This window comes from Clupea harengus, chromosome 5, assembly GCF_900700415.2.
Source record: "Clupea harengus chromosome 5, Ch_v2.0.2, whole genome shotgun sequence".
Lineage (NCBI taxonomy): Eukaryota > Metazoa > Chordata > Actinopteri > Clupeiformes > Clupeidae > Clupea > Clupea harengus.
In genome coordinates, this window is record NC_045156.1 from 11,069,988 (window position 1) to 11,097,979 (window position 27,992).

At 40.3% G+C, this 27,992-nt stretch overlaps 2 protein-coding genes and 1 long non-coding RNA gene across 3 annotated transcripts; 1 reads left to right on the top strand and 2 right to left on the bottom strand.

Moving 5' to 3' along the window:
• The first annotated feature begins 153 nt into the window (after positions 1–153).
• On the top strand, positions 154–14,290 carry slc5a8l (solute carrier family 5 member 8, like). The gene is made up of 18 exons (XM_012836100.3): positions 154–1,149; positions 1,889–1,954; positions 2,229–2,280; positions 2,708–2,775; positions 3,407–3,561; positions 4,417–4,557; positions 4,741–4,870; positions 5,268–5,356; positions 6,633–6,745; positions 7,849–7,916; positions 8,100–8,186; positions 8,391–8,581; positions 9,014–9,114; positions 9,531–9,619; positions 10,061–11,052; positions 12,409–12,983; positions 13,097–13,255; positions 13,380–14,290. The coding sequence occupies exons 1-15, from the start codon at positions 799–801 to the stop codon at positions 10,178–10,180; spliced, it is 1,821 nt and encodes a 606-aa protein (XP_012691554.1). The 5' UTR covers positions 154–798; the 3' UTR covers positions 10,181–11,052; positions 12,409–12,983; positions 13,097–13,255; positions 13,380–14,290.
• Positions 14,277–27,965, bottom strand: sycp1 (synaptonemal complex protein 1). Its single transcript, XM_042707717.1, has 28 exons — positions 27,705–27,965; positions 26,907–27,108; positions 26,752–26,819; positions 25,299–25,372; positions 25,153–25,211; positions 22,086–22,270; positions 21,904–21,971; positions 21,753–21,814; positions 21,524–21,640; positions 21,175–21,279; positions 20,964–21,067; positions 20,598–20,715; positions 20,409–20,479; positions 20,225–20,306; positions 19,802–19,864; positions 19,642–19,704; positions 19,463–19,525; positions 19,165–19,281; positions 18,968–19,078; positions 18,742–18,834; positions 18,208–18,282; positions 18,040–18,114; positions 17,754–17,825; positions 17,483–17,653; positions 15,294–15,368; positions 15,102–15,206; positions 14,823–14,903; positions 14,277–14,495 (listed from the first exon to the last, which is right to left on the bottom strand). The coding sequence occupies exons 1-28, from the start codon at positions 27,836–27,838 to the stop codon at positions 14,361–14,363; spliced, it is 2,748 nt and encodes a 915-aa protein (XP_042563651.1). The 5' UTR covers positions 27,839–27,965; the 3' UTR covers positions 14,277–14,360.
• LOC122132907 lies at positions 23,842–24,959 on the bottom strand. Its single transcript, XR_006152416.1, has 3 exons — positions 24,922–24,959; positions 24,724–24,797; positions 23,842–23,903 (listed from the first exon to the last, which is right to left on the bottom strand). It is a non-coding gene; the product is annotated as an uncharacterized LOC122132907 (long non-coding RNA).
• Positions 27,966–27,992: the final 27 nt, after the last annotated feature.

Genomic DNA, 27,992 nt, shown 5'->3' on the forward strand with positions numbered 1-27,992 from the left:
AATCAGGTGCAGAAACCCATAAATATGAGTCTGCTTCAAAGATCTGAGAGGAGTTGGCTTCACACTGTCTCGAACAGAACCTGGCAGTCCACTTCAATTCTCTTGAGCAATTCAGGTGGAACCTTCCTTTATGAACTGGGCTGTAAAGAACTCCTTTCTTTTACTATCTCAGAGGGCAGTGAACAACATTTGTATCGTTTGTCCTTGAGGGATGATTAACTAAAGCCTTTCTCGTCAAACTCAAAAGCACAGAGTGTTTGTTCGTCTCTCTAAGGGTGACACAAAGAGACACTACAGAAACGACAAGCCCGCTCTACAGGACTAAGGAACTCTAGGACACTGCTGTTTGGGAACATTATTATAGCCACTGTATTTGGAAATCCAGGATCTGTTGAGAACAAACTTTCTGCACACTAAGGAGCCTGAGGTCTTCAGAAACATTTGGACATTTCCAGGACTATGGCTACAGGACAATGATGTGCAGAGGAAAGATTTGTGCGTCTCTCCCATAGTAACATGGATACAATTGTTTCATTTGAAGAGTTACTATGCTAATTGCATTCACTTTGCAAGCATTTTTTAAGAAATTACAAGAATTATATTGACCATTTATCTAAGATTATTGATGATTGATGATTGATTGATATTGAACTTAGGGTTATTAATTGGAGGTATAAACGCATCCTGAAACACGTTCTTCTGATCTTGAAAACTTGAAGGTAAAAAAAAGTCCTTTTGAAGTTGCAAGGAGGTTGCAAACCCTTTCATTGGTTCTGTGCTGAAGTGCTGAGCAGCACGATGACAGGCGGGGGCCCAGTGGCTCTCTTCTCTGTGTGGGACTATGTGGTGTTTGCCGTCCTGGTGGTGGGGGCCGCCGGCGTGGGGCTCTTCCAGGCCATCCGCAGCCGCAAGAACACCAGCAGTGACGAGTTCCTGCTGGGCGGCCGGCAGATGACCGCCGTGCCAGTGGCCATGTCGCTCACCGCCAGCTTCATGTCGGGCATCACTGTCATCGGCACTCCGGCCGAGTCCTACCGCTACGGCACGGCCTTCTGGCTGTTCGCCTTCTCCTACGCCATCATGACCGTATTCAGCGCAGAGGTGTTCGTCCCACTTTTTTATCGACTTGGGGTCACCAGCACGTATGAGGTAAGCAGGAGAAATCTGTAGGAAAATAATATATATTACATTTACATTTACATTTAGTCATTTAGCAGACGCTTTTGTCCAAAGCGACGTACAAGGGAGAGAACAGTCAAGCTAGGAGCAATAAAAAGCATGGTTTAACAATAAATACTACTTTACATGAGAATTAGAAAACAACGACCTAGAAAAAAGGAAAAAGAAGTGCAGGAATGTGACTGCTGAAGTGCAAGTTAAGCGCTAGTCAGGTGCCAGTTAGGAAGGGAGGTGCTCTCTGAAGAGTTGGGTCTTCAAAAGCTTCTTGAAGGTAGAGAGGGACGCCCCTGCTCTGGTAGTACTAGGCAGTTCGTTCCACCAACGTGGAACTACAAATATATAATATATATAAGCATTTGTAAGCCATACACTGCAACACGGCAAATAAGTAGCAAGCAAGGGCAGTTTCTCTGACTATTGTCAGTCATTAGTTATGCTATGAGTACATGCTATGTGAAGTTGACATGAACAGTAATAAAAATTGAAATTACACTTTTTGGAGTAATAGTAAATGATCCTTCTCTGGTCAGTTATAGCGTTATATTGTATGTATAGTTAGGTCTGGACATTTTTATTTTTTTAATTCAGAGACTTTGAGGAAGCATGAAACAATGATGTGCATTTAGATTATCGACAGCCACACATCTCCAGTTAATCAATAACAGTCCCTGTGTTACTGAGTAAAAATAACCATATGTTTCCTCCCTAGTATCTCGAGATGCGCTTCAATAAAGTGATAAGAGTGATTGGAACCAGCATGTACATAATTCAAACAGTGAGTATTCGGGGAAAAAACATTTGGAAAACCACTCCACAAGGCACATGTTCATGTTTGCTGAGTGGCAGATAAGCGTGATGACTATTCCGAGTGGCCATGGCCGCAGGGAAAGTTAAAGATGCACTCAAAAAGATTATATTGTTTCGGAAAAAGAAAACATTCCATTCCATTTAGTCTGATTGATTCCAGTTAATAATTCACATTTCAGTGGAACATTGTAGAAAAAAAGAAAAAGTCTAGTTTAGTCAATCATGTAATTCTGTCTCCATAGGCCCTGTACACAGGCATGGTGATCTATGCTCCAGCACTTGCCCTTAATCAAAGTAAGTCATGGGTGAAGCTGTAATTTCATGTCGCTTTGTAGTGTTATTGCTTTTGGAAGAAACACAAGTTAATGGTCCTGCCAGGCAGCTTCTGTAAAACATAGTGTCCAAACCACTGCTGTTACTGTAGTACGACACGCACCGTGATAACAGCAAAAGTCAGTGACTGATTATGGACTCCCTTAGAGCACATTCATCAAACGTGAAGCACACCAGCGTACGTTTTATCTGTTTTATCACCGAATGGGAGTTGTGGAGTGTGTGGTGCGCACACCCTTTTTTTAATGCTTCATCTGGATTACACAGAATGGCCCCAGAACAAGATGTAGTATTTCTATCATTGCTACAGTTTGCTGTTGTTCAGTGTTCAGTCTGCATGGTTTTGAGCTGTCCTAACAATGCTGGTCTCTGGTGTTTGTCTCCACAGTCACAGGGCTAGACCTGTGGGGTGTGCTGGTGGCAACAGGGGTGGTCTGTATAATCTACTGCACCTTGGTAAGTTACAGGGTTGAAATGTCTGTCATAAACGCAGCGAACTCACACAGATTCTTAAAATGTTCTGCTTTGAAACACTCGCCGACACTTGTCAGTTAAATCCAAGCACTCCCCTCAGAGCTCAGATCCAACATCTCAAAGGTCGAGAGATTGGTGCCTTAACCAGGAAGCTAAAACAACCCATCAGTCCTTCCTTAATACTTTCCCTTTTGAGATTTAAATAAGATATAGAGCATGAGAGCAAGTGAATTATCATGAATACCATCGTATAAGCTAGGTAGTTAACATGCACAGACTTACTAGGTGATAATATGGCATAATTTCATAATTACAGTGACCAATAATATTGCATGGCTTTCTTTCACCCAAAGTTGTATAAACAAGAATATTATATATATATATATATATATATATATATCGTAAATATTCATGCAATAGCTACATTTGCAGCATACAGCTCTGATTAGCTTGAGTGTTTTGTGCAGGGCGGTGATAGATTAGCTTGAGTGTTTTGTGCAGGGCGGTCTGAAGGCGGTGATTAGATAGATAGATAGATAGATAGATAGATAATGGATACTTTATTAATCCCGAGGGAAATTTAGGTATTGATTAGCTTGAGTGTTTTGTGCAGGGCGGTCTGAAGGCGGTGATCTGGACGGATGTGATCCAGATGGTGATCATGCTGGCGGGGTTTGTGGCGGTGATAGCGAGAGGGGCCGTGCTGCAGGGAGGCCTGGGGAAGATCTGGAAGGATGCCCAGGAAGGGGGAAGACTGGACCCTTTTGAGTGAGTCCCTCACCACCCTCATCATCAGGGCCCCACTGCCCTGAGTCCCTCACCCTCATCATCAGGGCCCCACTGCCCTGAGTCCCTCACCACCCTCGTCATCAGGGCCCCACTGCCCTGAGTCCCTCACCCTCATCATCAGGGCCCCACTGCCCTGAGTCCCTCACCACCCTCATCAGCAGGGCCCCACTGCCCTGAGTCCCTCACCACCCTCATCAGGGCCCCACTGCCCTGAGTCCCTCACCACCCTCATCAGGGCCCCACTGCCCTGAGTCCCTCACCACCCTCATCAGCAGGGCCCCACTGCCCTGAGTCCCTCACCACCCTCATCAGCAGGGCCCCACTGCCCTGAGTCCCTCACCACCCTCATCAGCAGGGCCCCACTGTCCTGCTCCTTCTATATTTTCTGTTTATTGCCTTTCATTTGTCATGTCTCTGTTCATTTTCTTTCCTTCATTTTGCACCACCTCATCTTTCATTTTCTCTTACAGACTGTCCTATGGCCACTGTCTGTGTAGCACTTTATAAGCTGGGGTGTGTCAAGATTTCTTCTTCTTCTTCTTCTTCCTAGCATGTTCATCATCAGACTACTTTAAATATAACTACAAATAAACAGATCAGATATGTTAGAGCATGGACAGATGGAAAATATACAACATGCTGGATCCCTTAAAATAATACAGAGAAACAATCACCAACCAGCTCTGAGACTATAGGCAGGATGTTGAAATAAACCAGAATCAGGGAAAAGGAATCAGTGTAACTCTCTAGACTCTGTAGACACGCCGAGGTATGAAGGAATGGCGTGAGTGGAATGCAGGTGTGTCACCTCTGGACCTGAATGTCTGCCTGCAGCTTCAACCCAGACCCAACCCAGCGCCACACCTTCTGGACCATAGTGGTGGGGGGCAGTCTCATGTGGGCGTCCATCTACTCCATCAACCAATCTCAAGTCCAGCGCTACATCTCCTGTCGCACCATGACCCACGCCAAGATGTGAGTATAGCGTGGAAGTTAGGGGTTATAGATGCTCAGAGGTCATAGAAGGTCATCGAGTAAATGCCACATATTTGCTCACGTCCAAGATGTGGTTGTTTTAACATGCACCTTCAAGATAGACCTATATCGATGTGCTATTTGGATTATGTAGTCAATTGATAACCCTGTGTTTTCCCTCAGGTCTTTGTATGTGAACCTGGTTGGCCTCTGGGTGACTGTGTCCCTAGCTATGTTCTCCGGCCTTACCATGTACTCCATTTACAAGGACTGTGACCCTCTGACCAATGGCGATGTGAACAATATGGATCAGGTAAATCCCCAGCCTGGTCTGACATATCACATGGTCAGAATCATACACTCTGGTCAGAATCATATCACATGGTCATAATCATACACTCTGGTCAAAATCATATCACGTGGTCATAATCATACACTATGGTCAAATAATTTGTCATAGTAACATAGTCATGCAACATGGCATTTCTCAAAGCAGTAGTATATAATATAATATAATAGTTCCTGACCTACATTGATGTACAAAGAGATGTGTATGTTTATGATGATCTCTCTCTCTCTCTCTCTCTCTCTCTCTGTGTGTGTGTGTGTGTGTGTGTGTGTGTGTGTGTGTGTGTGTGTGTGTGTGTGTGTGTGTGTGTGTGTGTGTGTGTGTGTGTGTGTGTGTGTGTGTGTGTGTGTGTGTGAAACAGCTTCTGCCGTACCTGGTAATGGACATATTAGCAGAATTCCCAGGAATCCCAGGGTTGTTTGTGGCAGCAGCATACAGCGGCACGCTGAGGTAAGAACTAAACAAAATAGCATCTACAACACCTTCAGGTGGAAAATGTTCTAGAATGATGTTGAGTCAGCGGCTCAATTCTCCAATTATCTTCTCAAGTGAAAGCCTTCTGAGAGCCGCTGGTAATGATAATCTTAGTGAACGTGAACAAACATGTTGTTTTTGGGTGGCTCTTTCATTTGGCTGGCACTTTCATCGTGACAAGTTAAACACACCACTAAGAAATCCTCATCTGTAATTTGGCTGGATGACAACAGCAGGTTCCCGTTTAAGTCTTACCTGCCCAGGGGCAAAACAGCCTTCATGGCAGGCCCCCCTTTGACAATGAGAGAAAAACTGCGCACCACACCCCCCAACCCCACATGCAAAGACTGAGCCTATAGCTGTGGCCTATGTATTGAGATAAAGCCTATTACCCGTTTCTGATACAAAAGATTAGCTAACATTTTCAATTTCATCAATCGGTTAAACTTTTAATAAAAAAAACAGATGTCTATCAGCTGTTAAATAATTTTGAAACATTGTTTCTACATTTGAACAGTTAATCATTTTCCATTTCATTTCATCAATCATTTTTGAAATGTTATTTTCATTAGAGCTCTTGTTTAAAACAGATCAAATCTGGCCAGATCAAATACGGTTTTATGACTGTCTATGTATTGGTACATTCTTTGGATGGGTTCATGTTAGGTGCAAGTCCGCTGTATATAAACGGGCTAGCTATCCCTTCTAACATATAGCGTATCATACTATATTATTATTATAATATTATACCATATAAGTACGAAGTAGGCTATAAACTCATCACCAAATATGTTAGTTAAGGTTTACTACGCTGTAAGGACCCTGCCACACTTCATTTGTTGTCAGCTTTCAATTTTCGCCCTCAACCCACACCCCCTAACTATGCACCCCTCCTGGGGGGGGCCTGCCCCACACTTTGGGAACCACTGCTTTAAGCAACAGTGCATCATTGGAATTTACTTAGAAAAGCATATCTTATATTCATACAGTCCACCAAAAGTATAACATTTTTAATTCACTCGAAAGAAATGGACTTTAATGCGCTTGATATATTCTCATGGAATACTGAGCATACTCCACACTCCAGAATGTGAAAGTACACAAATGGTAAACTTTCAATCTATAACACCATCAACTGCCTTGTTTATTTTTTATACATGTACCTCAACTTAGCAAAAGCTTTTTTAGTAAATGTTTTTGTAAGTGAGGGTACACGTGAAAATGTATGTTGAGTGTGATTCATCTGTTTTAGTACGGTGTCGTCCAGCATCAACGCCTTGGTGGCTGTCACCTTGGAGGACTTTGTGAAGCCAGTGCTGCCAAACCTGACTGAGAAACAGGTGTCCTGGATGAACATGGGGCTAAGTAAGTGTTAACAATAGCTCATTCTATGCCAACAAACACAAACTAGTACCAACAGTCTGTGGATTTTGATGGATTGTTGCTCTAAGCCTGTTAGCGTCTCCTGGCATTAGCGATCCCCGGCTGCATGCATCTAATTGGTGTAATTACTGAGTTGTGGAAAGTTTGAGCAGACAGGTATCATTTTCAAACAGCCTCTTTTAAGTCATCCCAACCAACGCCTCAGAGTACAGCTTATGATAGTGCCACTCGCCCCCTGAGTGCAGAGAATGGAGTCACCTTCCCATCCAAATGTAGTTCATACACATACACTGCGCGAGGACAGATGAGGGGCTTTTCTCAGTGTAGGTGAAACTCTAAGATGCCAAAAGTCTAAGATGGAGAGGACACCCCCCTACTCCTTACTGGACTCAGTCTGTGCCTTGTCAGTCACTGCACATGCTCAGACCTGACCACCACATGTAACCAAGAGCGACTTCAAACAATGCATCAAGCCAACCTATGGCCAGGAATACAAATACTAGATCATGTCCTGTGTGCAAATCTCTCTCTCTCCCTCTTTCACACACAGACACACACACAATTTACACATTCTCATACAGTGCACCCCCCCCCCCCCACTCACACATACATCCCATATAATGCTGTCACACACACACACACACACACACACACACACACACACACACACACACACACACACACACACACACACACACACACACACACTGCATTACACACACTGCCTACATACAATGTGTTACACAAAATGTAATCACATCTTCAACACTGTATAGATACCTCTAAACAGGTCTATAATAGGCTCTCAAATTCTGTGTCTTCTCACCCCTTAAAACCCAAACTGAATGCACAGCCAGATGTCAGGGTAAAAACAATCAGACCAGACAAGGTGTAATAACACTGTAAATACTAGTTCAGCCTGTCATGCAGGTTAGTGGATAGATACTTTAATAATCCTGAGGGCGAATTTTGGAATGGAATTCTGTCTGCAAGCAAATTAAAACAATGGATTGATGTGTTTTTTTTTTGTGATTATGCACACATTTAATAATGTGCTAATTAGTTCACGGTTTGTTCCTTCACAGGTGTCTTTTTTGGTGGAGTATGCATTGGGATGGCAGCAGTTGCTTCGCTGATGGGCAATATCTTGCAGGTAATTTTCCTCTTTAAAACTCATATACACAGCTTCCTGTCTAAGATGGCACCAGAAAAAAAACCTTGTGCTGCTCTCCACTAGCAGCTCACCATCGCCATCTCCTGGCTCATGCATATTTTTGTTTATTTATTTATTTTTTGTTTTGCTTTTTCCTCCTCTCTGTCCTAATTCCCCCTCAAGGCTGCGCTGTCAATCTTTGGAATGATAAGTGGACCACTGCTTGGACTATTCCTTCTGGGCATGCTCTTCCGTTGTGCCAATTCAACGGTAAGGCATTTACGCACACAATAAAACCATTTCCACAAAAGGCAATCAGTAGCTACACAGAGTATAACATTTCCTTATCACATTCCATGGTAATACAGCCTCTGAACATTGCGTCAGTCACTGTGTTATATCTAACCTACTTACGGTAAATAATCTCATGAGTAGAACATGCTGAACTTTGTTCTCGCTGCGGTTTTGTGATAGGGAGCACTGACCGGACTGGTTATTGGCCTGGTCATCAGCCTCTGGGTGGGCATCGGAGCACAGCTCTACCCCCCTGGTCCAGACAAGACCAACCCCCTCCCTCTCAGCACAGCTGGCTGCTTGGTGGACTCAAACCTCACCACTTTGGCTCCATGGACAACTACAATACATCTGACCACGCCGGCGCCCAGGCAAGACCTGATAGCTATACCCAGAAACAGGGCTTCAGGTTGAGGCTCAAACACATGAGACTCTCCTACTCATAGCAACACATCTGCTTATTTGTAAAGTGTATCCAGCCAAAACTGCATAACACTCTACAGATTATAACTGATGGCTGTCCATAGCAGTCCTCATTGTGAACGATTTTATAGTTTTACAAGTGTTTTTGTTAAGCACAAAATCTACAAGTGTGCAATACTATGGAGCATGTCACACATCTAAAATCACACATCTAAAATTGTGGATGTGTAACTGTGGATGTGTGAAGTATAAAACACTGAGAACATTAGGTGATCTAACTGTAGATGTGTGAAGTATAAATCCCTGAGAACATTAGGTGATCTAACTGTGGATGTGTGAAGTATAAAGCTGTGACTCTTCTCTCGTGGCCTTACCCATAGGCCACCCCTGGAAGACTGGTATTCCCTGTCTTACCTGTACTTCTGCCCCGTGGGCACGATCATCACCATTGTGGTTGGCCTGGCAACCAGCCTTGCCACAGGTAAGTCCCCTTCCCACAGGTAAAAGCCAATCTGGTACGCAGCTGCTACCTGTCCCTGCTGGGTTTCACCAAACCCATGTTTTAAGCTGCTACAGGTTGACCTGAAGTGTGCAAGTCTGCACTCCTAAATCTGCAGCAGTTTCTGTTAGAAATGGCATGTAGTAATGTAGTAATGTAATGTTTTGTTAGAAATGTAGAAATGTGAAAAAGACTTTTGAAGTACAAATCTAAGAAGACCAAGTACATCTCTAACATCCACATCAAGGGCCTAGGGCGGAGGAGAAACTGCTGATACCAAAGAAATTAAATTTGACTAAATGTGGGAGCCTTCAAACGGCGCCTACTTCCAACTGTGTGGATAAGAGTCAGGACTGGACCACTGCTCAGTGCTCAGGCCTCTCATTTCTGCCCTGCAGGTGGATGCAAGAAGGAGAAGCTCCGTCCAGAGCTCTTCATCGGAAAGAGTGACCTGATCTGCTTCGGCTGTACCAGAGACTCCACACAGGTGCAGCATTTATTTCTATATTCCTCGAATCCTAGGAAACAAATCCCCTTCAAACACCTCTCAGGGGCTTTTATGGAACAGTTCATTAGATGCTGAAAAGGGCTCATTAGAGCTACAAGGGTAATTGCTCTAAAACTGGCAGCCAAAAGGGTCCACAAACACGGCTCACCCGACAGCTCTGGGTAGATCTAAAGATTGCTTAATATGTAAACTCACGAGTCTAGTGCCTTAAAAGGTGTTAAGTGTGTCAATAACATGTCAAATACCCCATATATAGTATATTCTTATTTGCTCAATTGCTGTTGCTCCATCCCCATTTCTTCCTTGAGTTGTCCACACTGTTGAAAAATGAAGTTCTGATTAACTAACTGAAAGACTTAAAAGACCCCAGGGTAAGAGGACATAAAAAAAAGCAATTTCTTTTTGTTTCCTTCTCTACAGACATCTGAACTTATCGAGAAGATACAGCCTGATGGCAAGCAGGGAATCGACAACCCTGAGTTCTGCGACATAGAGCTAGAGACAAAGGAGAAGGACATGGACAAGATCACACAGTTCTAAAGGACCAGGACCAGGACCCCGCAGAACCGTCTCAGAGCTGACTCCAAAGCTGTTTTGTCATAGAACCCTGACACGCTAAGTGTGTCAGTTAATCATTACCCATGATTCTTTCCTGTAAATGAAACAGAATTGCACTATTGTCTTCCTGGAGCATACACTGTACTTTGACCCTAGGGCGTGTTTTTCCACACAGATGCACAAACATATCAGAGGTGTTGTATACTTCAATGGCTATGTATTATTTCATTTTTGTGTTCATTTATTGTAAATTCTGTGTAATTATCATGTGTTTTACGGGGGCGAAATAATTTCATCATAAATGTTTTATATAATATTTATTTTATCAACATTAAATTTGGGAAAAAGTTTTTGTCTCGTATTACTGAATTAAAAGACTGCTGTTGGCATGGTGCTGCTCTGTGCAATCCCTAGAGAGCAAATCTAACGCTTCCCCAACTCCTTCAAGGCTTATAATGCTTCAGTGTGAATGGGTATTGGTGTACAACCCAGACAGTGCTTCCAAACACAAACAAGTTTGTCTTGAAAAGTGTGTATTCTGCAGAAATTAAACTTAAGAGAGTGAAACTTACTTGTACACAAACTCAGCAAGAAGCACGGTGTGACTGACAAAGCTGTGACCGTGACAACCAGCCCACACAGGAAGTTTGAGCACAGCACAGGTCCACCCACCTGGCTGGCGCAGTGACGTGACGTGAAGAGAGCTGTGCGCAGCAGTCTCCCGGTCTTTAGGGAGTGGAGGATAATAAAGTAAGAGGTCGAGAGGGGAAAAGGACAACAGGAGTGCTAAATGAGGTGTCAAGTTCCTGGTTGGACTTTTCTAGGCAGTTTCTGTTCACAGAGTTTTCACACAGGTGAGTGAATGTCTCAAAATACTCGCTCTTATGGTTTTTTTCTTTCATACACAGACACATTTTCTCACTAAATGAAATGTACTTTAAAGCAACAGAAAGGAGTTTTGTTCTACAACTAGCAAACTAACAACCTGGCATGCAAAAACCTTGATAACACCACCAAACAGCCGAGTAGGCATTGCCAATAGCTTCTGGTGTCTTTTGGTGATGTCGTGGCGTGAAAGCTTTCTTAAACTCTTGTGAGGGTGCTCCGTCCTGGACCACAGCACTATGTCATGCATAGCCTGAGCGCCTAGTGGGAGATACACGTGTGTTTATCTGTTCTTCACACGACCATATACAATCAAAATAGTTAAAAAGATGATACCATAACTACTCTATACAAAAGACCTAAAAAAAGCGTCTGTGTTCTGTTGCTTTGACACTGGTCTGCATGATTGGCAGACAAAGACAACAGGCAGTTGGCACAATGGCACCCACTGAGTGCGACATGGATGTGTGACACGGACCTAGATGTCAAATTGTTGTGTCAACAAACACTGTCTGTTTAAATGCAGAACAGTATAACATAAAGTCATAGGGATTATTTAAGGGTTTAGGATTATTATTTAAATGACCAAGTCTGCGCTTCAGAGGTGCATTGATTTAGGCCTGCCGCCATGTTGAAACTAATGACCACCAGGAAACCGGGTAGCTGGCATCCATATTCCATATGGCCATAAACCAGAGTTACTCGGGTCTAATCAGAGTTTTGAGTTTATGCGTAAAACTACAGAAAAGACAAAAGACCATTTTTGCACACGTTATCTTTCTTTTCTCTCTCCAAATGCTGTAGGCGTCTGGGCCGCTTCGTTGGGTCACATACCTCATATAGATAACAGTGTAACGCTGTACATTACACTCCCCGAACAATTATTAAAGACATTAGTTAACATCACTAAATCATTTGTTTGTTTATGCTGGCATTAATGGTTTGTTTATGCTAACACAACAAAATAATGTTAGAAAAAATAATACTCATGGCGTGTGGCAAGGAAGAACTGTATTTATCTGCCTTTGTTTTAAGCCTTTAAAACTCACAATAATCTAATCTGGTAGAGCCTTGTACTGAGTATTTTTTTAGTTTTGGGGATATAATGGGACCTAGACATCCCAAGTAAATTTAAGTCATTTTTTGGCAGAAAAAGACCTTGAAAATAAACACTAATAAAACTGTGCTAGGCTTCTGCTGGAAACAATAACAATGCATTAATGCACAGATAGAAATACAGAGGGCCTCTTGCATTTTATGTAGGTATATAATGTTTAATTAAGACAGGTACAGATTACGTGTACCCTTTCTTCTTATTTTAACAGCTTTTACAAGATGACGATGATGAAGATAGTCATTCAAAGGCTTCTTCTCTTGAGTTGTGTATTAATTACTCTTACGGCTAGTGCTCAGGCCGTGCTCAGCTCCAGTTCACCTGTCAGTACAACTGTGACAACGACGACATCAGGCAGCACAAGCGAGGTGTCCCCCACCATGCCCCCAACGTCCACTACCATGCCCCCAACGTCCACCACCATGCCCCCAACGTCCACTACCATGCCCCCAACGTCCACCACCATGCCCCCAACGTCCACCACCATGCCCCCAACGTCCACTACCATGCCCCCAACGTCCACCACCATGCCCCCAACGTCCACCACCATGCCCCCAACGTCCACTGGTCATAATGACTCGACAACAGTCACTTCTCAGCCCAGCTCAACAAAGACGCAGCCGCCCACAGCCACAACAGGGAGTACAGCGGTTCAGACAACACAATCCACCCCCAGCCCAAGTTCAACCACTGACTCTACACATAAACCCACTGTGACCGGAACTACTGTGGACAAGACATCAGAACAAACTGTCAGTGCGACCACAACTAACACTACCCATACCGGTATGATGACCATAAAGTGTCACGTGATTTTTCTTTATTACATCTCTTAATCATTAATGCTTGCTTAATCGTTAAAACTGTTCATTAAGTATACTCTCTCACTCTTTCAACAGGTGGTGGGCTTACGTCTTCAGAGATAACAGTGACTGTGGTCTTTGGCATTGGCCTTGGGTTGGTTGTGCTCGGGCTAATAGCCTACAACCTTAAGAAGTGCAGGCGAAGAAGGTTTCCATTCTCTCATCAGCGACTCTACAATAGCTCAGACGACACAGGTCATTCTTTGTTTCCTATATATTCTTTCAGATACTAATTTACCTAAAAAAAAGGCATGATGTAAGTAAGTTTGGGATATTTTTAATTATATTATATTAATGTTTTTTGTTTTATTACGCACAGAGGACATGTTTGCACCTCCTGATGACACACTGGTCATTTCTGGTGGGCTCTACAATGGCACACAGATGAGCCCTGGGGATGTCATGGCTGACCACACATTTCCAGTTCAGCCTGCTCACATGCGACTAGAGTTCCTAAATGATGCAATGGAGAGGACCCCTGGAAATCAGGCTTCAACTTTTCAAACCCAGCGAGTGCAATCTTGAATTGAATGTGTCTTGTGAAGGGGAAGAATCTAATTTTCATATTTTATTTTTTTTTACACCTTATTGTGTAAAAACACCCTCAGATAATCAAGGTGTCAAATGTTTCATCCCCTTCTGGCAGCAAAAGGAAAGCCAAAGCTTTTTATTTAAAGCGGTTATAAACCCTAGACAATGATTTGTCACTTTGCATACTGTATGCTACTCTAACAAGCAGAAATAACGGGATACAAAGTAAGCGATGCATGTGCTTATCACACGTGCAGAGCCTGGGTCTCACAACTACTGTGACTGATGCTGATGCAACTCCACACTCTCTGGCATCAAGTCGTGCCTTTACCTCGTCACCAGCACATGACATATGTGGGGTTTAAGAGACAACAGTAAATGTATTGGTTGAATATGTTTATTAAAGGTAATCTATGATACACAACACAATATTTAAAAAAAGAACATCATCTGAACAAAATCTAAATCAATGGTAATGTTAACAGTGCTGGTAGATCAACAATAAAAAAATTACTGTACTTTAAACAGACAAAACATGTACCACGGTTTGAACAAAATGATCAGTAATGATAGCTTATGAATAAATAAATGCATAGATAATAAATATATTGTCAGTACAATAGCCAGTAACTGTAATAACAATGTGCAATAACTGTAAATAAATTGTAAAATCAATAAATGAACCTGTCATTTTTTAAACTTGTGTGTCAGTGGATTTATCCTTCAAGGTTGGAGGTATACCACTTTAAGGTTTGACCCTGAACATGTTCTAGGCAAAGATGTTCTCTTTCTTTTTCTTTCTGTCCAAACTGGCAACGGCTGTCCACCCAGCATCTCTCATTCTCTTCATGGCAGCCAGCTTCAGCGCCTCTCCTGGTGATTTCTGCACAGCTGGACTTGGAGTCTGAGTTGAGGGAATAGAACAAGTGACTTCAATCTTAGAATGCTATGATGTTGAGAAGAAGAAAAACAGCTGAGGAGAACTTTGGGCTATAGATGCTAACCACATTAAATTCATTGTTGGAGCCACTTATGATGTACTCCCAACTCCTGTGTGTAACTAAAAAGTGGTCAACTGAAAATACATGAGATTGACCTCCATGCTACAGTGGAGTGAATGTGGACAGAGATTTAGGCAGACTCTCTAGGGCACAACTGGATGGTGAACTATACTGCAGAAATTGAACTCAGAAATTGAGCAGAGATATATTTTTCAGACGCATCTCATTACCTTTTTGTCCAGAGTCACAGTTTTCCTCAGTGGTGCTGAAAAATGTCTTGGCGTGGCATCTTTAGGCTCAGCAGCAAACCCCTGCAAAATATAGCATCCGAAATACTGTACTGCAAAACCCCCAACTTTAATTAAGAGTCACTTAATTAGGATAATGTGCAGAAGTTAAGGATACTGATATAAATCGCAAGCAAAAGTAATGAGATAGGGAAAGGTAGATGCTTCAGTGATGACTGAGAAATAAGGGTGAAGAGGTGAGGGGAAAAAACAACACATTACCAATAAGTCAGCTTCTGAGCTATCTGATTTCGGGTCTAGCTCCAAAGTGGCTTTTCGCCATGGCACAGACTTTTCACTCGAGGGTGGGGTTCGGATTCTAAAAGACTGATCCAAACAGAAAAGCAGAAAGCATAATAAGTTAGGATATGTCCAAATTACCCCAAAAGGTGTTTTAGAAGCAGAAAAGAGTACCTTAATTCGAGGTGTGGCTCTAATTTTACTACCTGAAGTCCTGGATGGGGTTTGGAGGACATCTTTTACATTTGTCTTAAAAAAAATCAAAACATAAATGGTTAATATGCCAGCCATATAAGTTACACAGGAAAGTCTTGTTTTCTCTCACTCTGAAGCCAAACAAAAGTCATGGTGTTGGCTAGAGTGTAACACTATGGGCCCTAGTTTGGGGTGAAAACGGCTGATGGAAACGGCATCACATGCACACTGTTGCACAAAAAAGAGATTCTTCAGAGAGAGAGGTAAAGGTGTGGTTCAAGGCACTAAGTGGGCAAAGCAAGGCTGAAGGTTTGGTTAAAGCCAACCAATAGCATTGCCGAGCAATCTCTATAAACTGAATGCATCAGGAGATTACAATGTAAGAAGAGGGCAAAATCACGGCTGGTTCTGGACAGTGTTTACCAGAAGTGCCTTTTCAAGGAATAAACCGTGGTGCTTCTACTGTTGTTCAGGACATTTATTTATTAATTAATTAAATTGTAGCTGGTCAGACATGTTTGTCTAAGCCACATCCCTTTAAACTGACTTACATTAATCATTCTTTGGGATTTTGGGCCTGTAAAATAGACAGTGTCATAGTTTTACTCACTTAGATTACATGACAGGCTATTTTTGTTCAGATTAATATAGACTATCCCATAAATGCAACCATTCTGGATAATGTATTTAGGTCTAGCATGTAAGGTCTGGTCCTGGCTCACCCAGTATCGTCCGACCAACCATCCTAGGCCTAGCATGGTCCATCCTATAAGCTGTGTAGCTGAGATGAGCACCCAACATCAACCAAACCAACACTAGCACTCCAACAGTGAAATTATGCAGCGATGGTTTTAGGGGCCACTTCTGGCTTATACAGCTTAACGACTAGTAACATCTTGATGCTAGCGGTCCTGCAGCTGGTGGCCTACTCCAGCCCAGAGGCTGTCTCTGTCATCTAGTGATGGGCCAATGATCAAGGAATAGGCCACTCTCTGCCCAACATGGGAATGGCTGGCCTCTAAAGCAAGCAGACATGCCCCCTAGAAGGGCATCAGCTACAGTTCCTGCCTCCTGGTTGGGCACAGCAATTTATCAAAGAATGTACACCATTACCACTTGTTATCATTAAATATGCGGTTAAGAAGTCAGTGTATTTCAACTCTGGAATTATCTTTGCTATAGTAACCAATAGAGAAATCTACAATGGCTACTAACATAGATAAATTATACCATGAACAAAATTGTGTGCAATATAACACTTCCCAATCTATTTAACATTCACTTTTTCTTTTATTTATGTATTACATTTTTACCTCTTCAGTGTTTCCATTTCCTTCAAAGACCCATTAAAACAGAGATAATTAAGTAAAATAAAGGGTTGATGCAATTTATCATTATTGTAAACCAAAATAACTTAAATAACCAAAAAGAGGTGAGTGAAAGCCTGCTGAGCTGAGCACTGCGTTATCGGAAGAGAGTGGACATCTAAATGTATTAAATTAGCATGACGCAAGGCTACTGGCGACTCTATACGTGTGTATACATACTGACACCTCTCTAGGATAGCCCAAAGACAGTGCTCATGGATTTGAAGAACCCGTAAAACACATGGGCAACAATGACCGTTAGCCTACATGAATGGGGAGTGCGTAAGATATGGGAGATTGTGGCTATGTTTATGTTGATGAATCTTAACACCTGGAGCAACCTAAATGCAATCTCTTTCTGCATTCGGCTGTGGCCACCTTTTGTGGCGATGCAGCAATTCTTCTTCTGCTGTAGTGTACTTACACTACAATACTGTATATTAACAGACATAACAAGAAAAGTCATTATTATGTATTCACATCAAGGAGGACATTAGTTTACTGCTGACAGGGCATTTAATTGAAGTCGGACAAATTGGACTACCTCTTCCCAGACGCTCAAGTCTTTAAAGGGGGTTTAACTCTTAAATCAAACATTTGACTCCTCTGCTAGGAAATGTATTAACTTTCAGAATATAGATTCATTTAGGATACAGAATAACTGCATTAATCTACAACACAGGTTTGCAGAGTTTCTGCCGCCAAACTAGGGCCCTATGACTAAAGCTATAATAACAGAGAAATGAAAAGCAATATACCATCATTCCTGTCACTACACTTATAGCTTCACTTTTAACTCACTTGTGGGGTATCAAAAACATCTATGGCTGCACGTCTGGATGGTGTTGCAAAGAAAGGGTCATCATCCACGTCTTTCATTACAAACGCTGACCTCTTGGCAGTTGACACTTTTGGAGTGGCCAAATCTCTTTGGACTTTTCTGGTCAACTCTTGTTCATTAGTTTTAGGTATCTAGGTATAGGTTAATAACAGAGAAACAGTTCAAAGATGTGAAACACATGATAAAATGTGCTATTCCCCGTCTCTGGTTATTTCACATATTTTTTCTTACCACTTGAGGCTTGTCTTTCTTCAGAGATTTAATTTGTTTTTTCAAATCTGAAATGTCTTTCTTCAAGTTTTCCTACAAAACATATATGGAAGAATTGATGTATCACATGGCAGTATTTTATAACCTGTTATTTTACCCACATTTATGTATGTATTTTAAGCAAACCACAGGCACAAACAGGCATACTACATACAAACAGAGTGACCTCTGAAAACAATCACTGGTAGTAACCGATATGAAGTAACTGAATGGGATCATGAAGACTTAGACTAAATAAAACAACAACCTCTATTTGTGTATGGTCTTTTTCCTGGGATTTCAGGGATTTCTTGAGTTCCTCCACCTCTTGAGAAAGGCGTTCCTAGCAAAATAATACAAAATAATTAATTAACAATGGACTTCTTTCCTTTTCTTCTTTTTTTCTTCTTTGATTTCAATCTATGTTAAGTCTTACAGTTTCTTTTTTCTTATCGCCAAGCTGCTGTTTCATGTGTCCATTCTCAATTTGCAACTGGGACAGCTCCCGCTCCTACCAAACAAACAGACTGATGACCACTGATGACAAAATGAACACTGGAGTAACTATTAGACCAAATCCTGGCAAGACAGTGAAATGCCTACTTAACTAGATAATAGAACAAGAAATTACATTTGTTTAACCAGCTCATCTGTGCTATCAGGAAATAAAACATTTATAATGTAACTGGCATGACTTTCAAGTTATTGATAGGATAATGATCAAGTTTTACTGTACTAAACTGTAATGATGTAGGTCTTTTGATAGTTAATATTTGTCTTGTCCACTGAAATGTTCAGCCAGAAATTACAGTTGTTTCGGATAATGAAGTAGGTCAAAGATTCCTAAATTGAACCAGTGAAATGTGTTCAATTAACCATTAATCCTCCTTATCAACAGCCATTCAAACAATAACTCAACTGCATTTACTCAAAAGCTGGACAAACAGTGAGCACTGTAGGCATAACTCACTAATGATGTTTTACTGCCACTCATCTCCATGGCCTTCTTCATTCTCTCCTCAAGCGCAGAATCCTTCTCCTTAACCATTTTGTCATATTGATTCTGGAAAAAATTATAATTATAATTTTATTCTGGAAAAAATTAAAATTATAATTTTAAGTATGATTGTGTATGTGGAAACCTGATAATTTATCAGTTTTATGAGGTGCAATATGTGCTAAAATACTGCATGTACCTTATGCTTATCCATTAGGGCAACCATGTCTGATATCTTGTGTTGACATGTAACTTCTGAATCTTCCTTGCTTTTCAGAGCGTTGTTAGCTGCTTGTTTTAATGTTTTCACCTATGACATAAAAAATAAAAAATAAATGTCAAACACTTAGTCCAGCACAGCATAAGAAAGCCCTTTCGTATTTAAGAGTATGAAACCTCTTCTCGGAGCTCTGCCTCTGAGCCTGATTTGGCACTAAGGTCACTGCTGACTCTCTCAAGCTCTTCCTCATGGCAGCTCTGAACCCTCTGGGCCTCCTCTCTCAACTGATTTATCTGGAACAAAAGACAAGAACACACAACAATGGATACAAACAGATAATTAATATAGCATAAAGACTACATAAAGAAGATAGAGTGATTCAATGGCATTCATGATTCAAACTGAATTCATGCTAGCTACCAACTATGCATGGAATTATATGAGCATAGGTAACAGTAAAAACAGTGTTCCAACCTCAGTTTCTAGCTGAGTCTTTTTTTCGTCACTTTTGCTGATCTGTTTCAGAAGACCTTTATTCTGGTAAAGACATGTTTAAATAAAACAAATGATCATTTTATAGAGACTATTGTGCAGACACTGTAAATGTCAATGTTTATGTCAAAGTAAATGACATGACACAAGTAACCTCTTACCTCTTTTTGGATGTCATCATGTGCTTTGGCTTTGTTCTCAAATTTTGTTTTCATAGTACTCAGCTAAAAAGAAGCACAAAGGATAATCAAATGGTGAAGTTATAGATAGCGGACTATGGTTATGTAGAAAATGCACAAGGAATATAAATGCACATTTCACCTTCAGCTCCAAAGCTTTCGCCTGCTTCTCCTTCTTAGATGCTTCATTCTGTGAAGTTTGACCCTAAAGGAAGAAGAAGGTGACTGTCAGTTTCAGAGAGCTTTTCTAAACATTTGAAAACAAGAGAGGCTAACATACAATCAGTCGGAAGTGAGGAAGTTCATGTATGGAAATAACTCCATTTCACTAACATTTAAATACTTTTGCTATTTGAAATTCAAATTGTTCACTGAATATCATCCATATTTTTGTATGGAAATTCCTCAACATATGACTTTAAAATAACCTTATCAGTTGACTGGTATGGCCAAGTATGTGGAAAAATCTCCAAGTAAAAATGGGTAGCCCAAACAAACACAGAATAAGATACATACTGCACCTACTCAAAAAGCATCGAATAATTACGTTAAAATATACTCTTACACATTCATCTAGCTTCTCCTGAAGTTCTTTGGTCTGTTGACATTGCTCTTCAATTTTGGCACAGAGTGTTGTCAATTCCGTTCTAAAATTGTAAAATGACTTCAGTGAAACAAATAGCACAAAGGGATGACAATTCGTAGTCTACACAGGTCTTTTTTAATCTTTACACTGTCTTAATTCTTACTCAATCTTCTGATTTTCCTCCTCTAGACGCACAATTTCATTCTTGCTCTTCTCTTCATTTTCTTTACTTTCCTGTTCAACATCATACAATTCAAGCGTTTACCTTTGTGATATCTGCTCAATTAACAACTTTGACAGACATTCATTGGGAAGCTCTGCAGTATTACGAGGAATAAAAAGTCAAAGAGACCTTGAGGAGGTTTTCAAGAGCCCTGGTCTCAGATGTGCTCCCTTCCACTTGTTGCTGAATTGTGTCCTTCTGTATTGTGAGCTCATTTAAGCTTTCCGTCAGCATGTCACACTGCTTCCTATAAAACAAGTCAATTTGGGATTTACTTTGGGTTACACAAGGGAGATCAATGCAAAAATACACCTAGCTGAGAGAAACATCAGGTAGCTTTCTAAAAAATTGGTACATTAAGATTATGTTAGCAAAATATGACAGCTAAACATTTCTTCTGCATATTGTTTTACAGTAGTTGTATTACAAGTATTAAGTTGGATCTTCAACAAACAATGAGATCTTCTACAGTCAAGTACAACACTAAAAACTTACTGATGTTGCTCAGTGTCTTTCTTCAGTCTCTCTATTTCCTTTTCTGAATCCATTTCCTTTCTTAGGGCAACTGATAACTGCTCTTCAGATTCGTGTAGTTTAGCCTTCATGACAAAAATAAGCCATATGAGCAGTGTTTCATTCACGTAAATATATGGTGCATATTTTCAAAACTAAAAATAGAGATAAGGACACAAATACTGAGTCAAACCTGTAGTGCTTCTGTTATTTCCTTCAAATTATTTTGTTCATTCAGGGTTGCTTCAAGAGTTTTCTTCATGGCCTCACGTTCATCAGACGTGATAGTCACTTTGCTCTACGGAAAAACCAGACAAAGGACTGGTGAAGGATACAAGTAGCTACTTAGGTGAATACAGGTCTTCAGCTAAGGCTGATGCTTGTATTCTTCATTACAAGCCATCAGATCACTGAATTTGATATTAACTTTTTTACCTCAGCAATACAAATTTAACATTTTTCCCTGTAGGCAAAGTATGACAAACTGAAGGCATGCAACCTGAGTCTGGGCATACTAAATGTTAAGGTTATATTAAGATTACCTGTAATTGGAGGATTTCACCATTTTTCTTCTCAATCTCCATGGTGAGTTCTGATATTTTGGCCTCAGTTGCTTCTATTTGCTCCTCTAAAGTTGTGACGGACTTAGACTTTTCATCCTGAATGAGAAATTCATTGCAATATATCATCTTCCAATGTGTTATCACTGAAATAGTAAGACTGTAAGAACAAAAGAAGAAAATACTTTTTGATCTGAAAATGATACAATACCAATTCAATTTTGAGGATCTGTATTTGTCTGTCTGCCTTATCTTTCTCTTCAGTGATTTCGCCTGGAATGGAGCACAAAACTCGTATTTTATCTATATAATTGTATTGTATTTATAAAATAAATGTAACGACAGTTAAACACATAACTTACCTAATTCTGTATTTTTCTGGTTAAGTTCCTCTGAAACTGAGCTAAGTTTGTGCTCCAGTTCCTCTGTCCTGTAAGAGTGTTGAGATAATGTTTAACACCAATCAGATACTTTCATTGAAAAACTTTTTGAACAAGTGCAACACAGACTCCTGAAATGAAGTAGAGTCATTCAACATACACACCTCTGCTTCTGGGTTGCTAACAAGTCTTGCAAAGCTTGAGTTGTCTGTTGGAGCTCAGAAAGCTGATCTGCCTGCTGTTCCCGGATTGCGATCAACTCCTCCAGCTTAACCACCTTCTCAGCAATCACCTTCTCATGCTCCTGTTTAGTGAGGTGTAGAGTGCGTGCAGTGGCTGTTGCTTTTTCCTAAAGAAATACACATAAAATGGTGGTTTACAGAACTGGTTGCACGTGACAACATGATGCTGGCTAAGGCCGCGTTCACATTTGACTTCTTTTTTTAGAAAAAAGCGCTGCCTTCAGCGCCTTTTCAGCGCCTTTTGAGCGCCTTTTGGGCGCTTCAGAATTCATGGATACCATGTGACGTCACTGTATTTAAGCGTCGCCATATTTGTGTCCGACACAGACACATTACGGTCACAACCTATGGTCACAACCCACAGAAAGTTCAAAGCTCTTGGGGATATGTTGTGCTGTTGAATGCGCCAACCAGATATACAATTGTATTCTATTCCTAAAGATTTAGGAAATGACTGACCTGTTAAGTGAAATGCAGCACGTTGATACAATCGTGAATAATTACTGTGTCTTAGCACTCTACTGAGCAAGCTAGAGTGCTAATAGCTAGCGAGCTGTTTAGCCCTTTAGCCAGGGCTTTAGCTATAACTCGTTAGCCCATATTGGCACTCTTGCCTGCTCAGGAGAGTTTCTGTACTCTTTAAATCTCTGGTTTATGGGGATGGATTATGTACAAGATAAATGTAAATGTCGGGAAAAGAAAGTTGGGGCAGATGCTTTGCAAAAACACAGAGGAATTGCTAATCACTAACGGCTAGTAGCATGCTAACATGAGCTAGGTAGCTCAGACACCTCGCAAATCCTCTTACACGTAGTTTTCAGTTACAATAATGGGGTTTTTATATTGTACGGTGTCTATTTCTCGGTAACTTTCTAAAAATCTAAGCAAAAAAAAGTAAAACTAAAAACTTCTAGGTACAAACACGATGAACTACGGAGTTTGGTCCGCCATTTTTTTAAACTAAGGCAGTAGGTTACTAGGGAAGGTACGCTGGTACCTACTCTCCTCGTCCTGATTGGTCAGCTGTCAAAAAGGCGCTTGACGTCACCCAGCGCTTTTCTGAAAAGTTGAGAAAATTGAACTCAAAAAGGCGTCGGGAGTTGCGCTTTTTTAGAAGTTTTTAAAAGGCGGCCGCTTTTTGAAAAGGCGTCCGCCTTTTGCCTTTTCCCATAGAGTTGCATGTAAAAAAGGCGCTGGCAGTCGAAAAAAAGAAGTCAAGTGTGAACGCAGCCTAAGGCATTAGAAAAATACTACACAACTTTTTTCAGACCATATGACGGTTACTGACTGACAAGCCATTGCTTTCATATGTACGCACCATTAGATCTATTCAAGTTGTATGACCTACAGGGACCAACAATCAGTCTGTCATGTCTATAGTGGCTAACAGTTACCAAATGTTGGCAACAGCCCATCTTACCTCACTTTCTTTGAGGAGTACCTCTGCCCTTAGTAGTTTCTCTGTAAGGACGTCCTGCTCTTTTTTACAAGTCTGAAGCATTTCTTGATGACGGGCTAAACAACAGAAGGCACAGCAGACTTTGTGATCTTTGTGATAATTTTTTCCCTTCAGTTTAACTATTAAAATCTTGATTCCAAAAACACAAATTTCTCAGATGATGAAAATATACCTTCATCTTCACTGAACTGATTGCACTTCACTTGTGTTTCTTGTAGGCTGACAAATATTTCCTTCAATTCAATTTCTTTACTGTCAAGTTTTGTTTGAAGTGTTACAACCTAAAATAAATTAAACATAATGATCTACTGACATGGAGTTCAAAAGATACATTTGATTCTTGATAGCTGTTACCGTAATTTCCGGACTATAAGCCGCTACTTTTTTCCCACGCTTTGAACCTCGCGGCTTAAACAAAGACGCGGCTAATTTATGGATTATGATACCTGTGACTGTATACGGTGGCTTTGTGTATACGGTGGCTTTGTGTTTACGGTGGCTTTGTGGAGCTAGGATGGTAGCATGGATGCAGCCGCATGGATGCTTAGCTCCACGCGATTTCTCAGTATCTCTCAATAACCTAACTAATGTCAGAATAACCACAGTCTACCGGCGTAGACAGAACACAACTCAAAACACTTTAGAAAATAAAATAAAAGTTTACAACAATACAAATCCAGTCTTCAAGTTCTTTAGCTCACTGGTTTCAAACTAGCGTCTGTCTTCAATCTAACGTTCTACCTGAACAGGAAGAACTACCTTATTTCTGATTGACTCTTGCAACTGTGCTCTCTTAAAGCAACAGTGGACTTATCGTAACTGGCAAAACTAATAATATATGCATCACTATTGTATTACTTTTGATATTCATTTTAGCCTGTGTAAAGTTAATTTGTTTCAATGTACCGGTAGGCACCTGCGGCTTATAGACATGTGCGGCTTATTTATGTTAAAAATAATATTTTTTAATAAATTCAGTGGGTGAGGCTTATATTCAGGTGCGCTCAATAGTCCGGAAATTACGGTAGTTATTTTCAATTGGCCCAAACTACTTAATTTAAAATATGTGTGAAAGGAAGAATTTGAATGAACTTTAGTTACCTCCTCCTCTTTCAAGCTGAATTCCTTTTCAAACGTTTCTTTTAGATTTTCAAACTGTTGTAGGCCCTCTCTGACTGTATGGACATCAGATTTCTTATTATTTAAGTTTTTATCATCCTCCATAAAACATACAACAACACAAATCAATTTTGATCATTCACACATTTTGTCTGCATCTGTGAAGAGAAAACCCAGTACCTTTTGACATTTCTTGCTGGTCATGCTCTGCTTGAATCCGAAGCCCTTCAAAGGCATCAATCATGCGCTGGAAATGAATTACAACAACACTCTCAGCCAAATTCAAAACATATTTCATACAGTTAGCTGAGACTGATCAAATCAACAAGTGGAATAACATCTGTATTGGGTTTAAACTGAGCACAACATTTTTTTTCTTCAGAAATTCAGTGGGCATAAATCAAAGATTACCTGAATAACCTCACTGTTTTGCATTAAGAGATGATGTGTTTCCTCTCGTTCACCTTCAACTGAACAGAGAAATCCAGAAAACATTTGTATTGCATATACTAAAACACTTTATATATATTTGTATATGTACAGTATGTAACACTTACATAAATTCATTTTCTCAGCAGATCGTTCAAACGTGTCTTTAAGTATATTGCACAAATTTCTGGTGCCGTTGTTTCTGTATAGAGAAGCATAGTTCACAACTGTTATATAATAATTATTTGTGAAACATTACAGCTGCAACACTGATTGGTGTTGAATGCTACTGGCATCATATAGTTCACATTTTGTAAAAAAATTCAATACTATATGACTTAAGTGAATGTGTAAGAGATAATGTATAGTCCGGAAGTCTTGTTTCGTCCTGAAGGGATTTATTTTATGATAGTATATGTCCGCCAGACTATACATTATCCAGCTTATTATACTGTGACTTGCCAAAAAGATAGAAGACATTCTTCAAAAGTACCCATTTTTAATGAATTTGTTGCCGTTTCCTGATTTCCGCTAAGAAATAGTTCTTTAGAACTTTAAAGCTTCAGGTGTTGCGTAGCAACCCTATTACTTGCTGACTTCAAGTTACAATCAGAATCAGAATCATCTTTATTGGCCAAGTACATTTCCACATACAAGGAATTTTTTCTGGGTTTAATTGCTCTCAAGATGACTTTCCGTTACGTTAAATGACCGGACTACTTGCGAAATGATATAAAATATATGAATTAGAAGCACAAAACCCGTTGTCAATGACAAGCGGTGAATATTAACTACTTACTAACCTATCGCTCGGTCGATACGTTAGAGCCTCAGTCTGATATTTCCCGGCATGACCGAACAGTCGAGGTTAGTAAGTTGTTTATTATATGGCATTTTTAGCTCCTTTCATTTTGTAAATGAAAAGAAATGGTAATTGTAAATAGAAAACATGTCGTTTGGTTCAGCTCTTAAGTCTTCTCACGACGCAGTTTGTTTCAGGCGTTGCCTAACAACCAATTACTTGCTAACTTCAAGTTGCAATGATAAATAGAAAACGGTTCAGCTAAATTGGCTTTTTAAGAAGAAGAGTCTAGAGGAAGAATGTTGCACATAACCCCTATTTACAGTAAAGTAACAACACAAGGGATTCAAACTATAGTAGTCTAGTCTTCATAATCACTTTCAATAACACATTTTCGCTGCTTCTAAATTACCTCATGGCTTTTGATGTCTTTTTTTATTTATTTTTTTTCCTTTGGCACATTTTCGCTGCTTCTGAATTTCCTTTGGCTATTTTTTTTTTTTTATGTCTATCAATATCGCTCATTTTTAAGATGACGTCAGAGGAGGGTAATAAGAATACTTATCGGACCAGCGAGGAGGTCAATACGCGGCTGGCATGACTACCCATTAGCCATCAGATTGCTCGTACTGTCGTTGCCATATAATAAAAAGAAATATCAGACCTGCGAACATTGCGGCCCATTCAAATCAACCGAACTTTTTGGAACATTCTGAGGAGCCGTATAATAAGAGAAAACAGTGTATATAAACAGACTGGTGTTATATTATCATGCATACTTATTCCTCAGGTCTGTGTTGTCATTGATTTGATCCTCTAGTTTCATGCTGAGACGTTCATTTTCAAACTTGAAAGGACACAAAGAGAGAGATGAAACAAGATGCATAGGTAAAAACGATCACCTTCAGTATATTCAGGAAGAACATTTGTTTACCTGTAAATCCTGAATGGCTTTGCGCTGTGTTTCAATTGTTCTTTTGTTTTCCTGCAATTTCCTGTCTTTCTGTGAGGTCTCTGAGTCCAGTTTGGACTTCCAGCATTTTATTTTTTCAGCTTCTTCAAAAAGTTTGGAATACAACTGACCGGCTCTTACTGGGGTCTGAAAGGACATAACACAAATGGAATGTACACTGATTCTATAAATATGCGTGTATTTAAGATATAACGGTTAGAGCAACTGCAATGCTATTTCTATTAATTTAGTTATACACACACCTCTTCTTTCTCCATTGGCATAACAGCCATCTTCTTTGACATATCTGAAAGCATGCACGCACACACACTGAAACACCATTCATGGCGGGCGAACAAGGATCATATCACGATCTAACTTACTTATCACCTACATTGTTACATTGTCATCTTGTTAATTTTAAGGTTACATATTACAGGCCTACAGCAGCCTCATACCTGTCCTATTTAGTTTTGTAGGCAACGTTACACCCATACCAGTGCTGGTATATGGCATGTCTGGCTCCTTCTCGAAACATTTCTGGAAGCCCTTGAAAAACATTACAAATATATAAAAGTAAGTACATGTCAGTGCTAAATAGTAAATGTTTGACTCAAAACAAATGTTCAATTACACAATAGTATGATTCTATAATTAAGGAAACAAACTTAAGCACTTGTTCCATAGTGACGTTCCATAGTAACGTAAGCTTTGCTTATTTGAATTAACGGAACACTACGCTAGCTAACTGCAGCTAGCGTATATCTGTGTTCATTTAACACTAACTTTACCTTCTCAAAACCGCAACTGCCATTGTCATCAAATATATCTTGAGGCCTGACCGCGGAGACCTGTCCTGCATTGCTTCTTGGTGGTACCAGCAGTCTGAAGTTAAAACCTCGCTCTCTTTCCATCTCAATAAACTGTTAATATTAATGGTTCAAGCTAACACAGTCTGAAGAAAGAGCTGTTAACGTTATTCTGTTGAACCAAACTTAACTATCGATAACTAGCTGCTACCTAACAAGACTTGAAAAGTATCGTTAGCTAGCCAAAGAGATGTGAGCT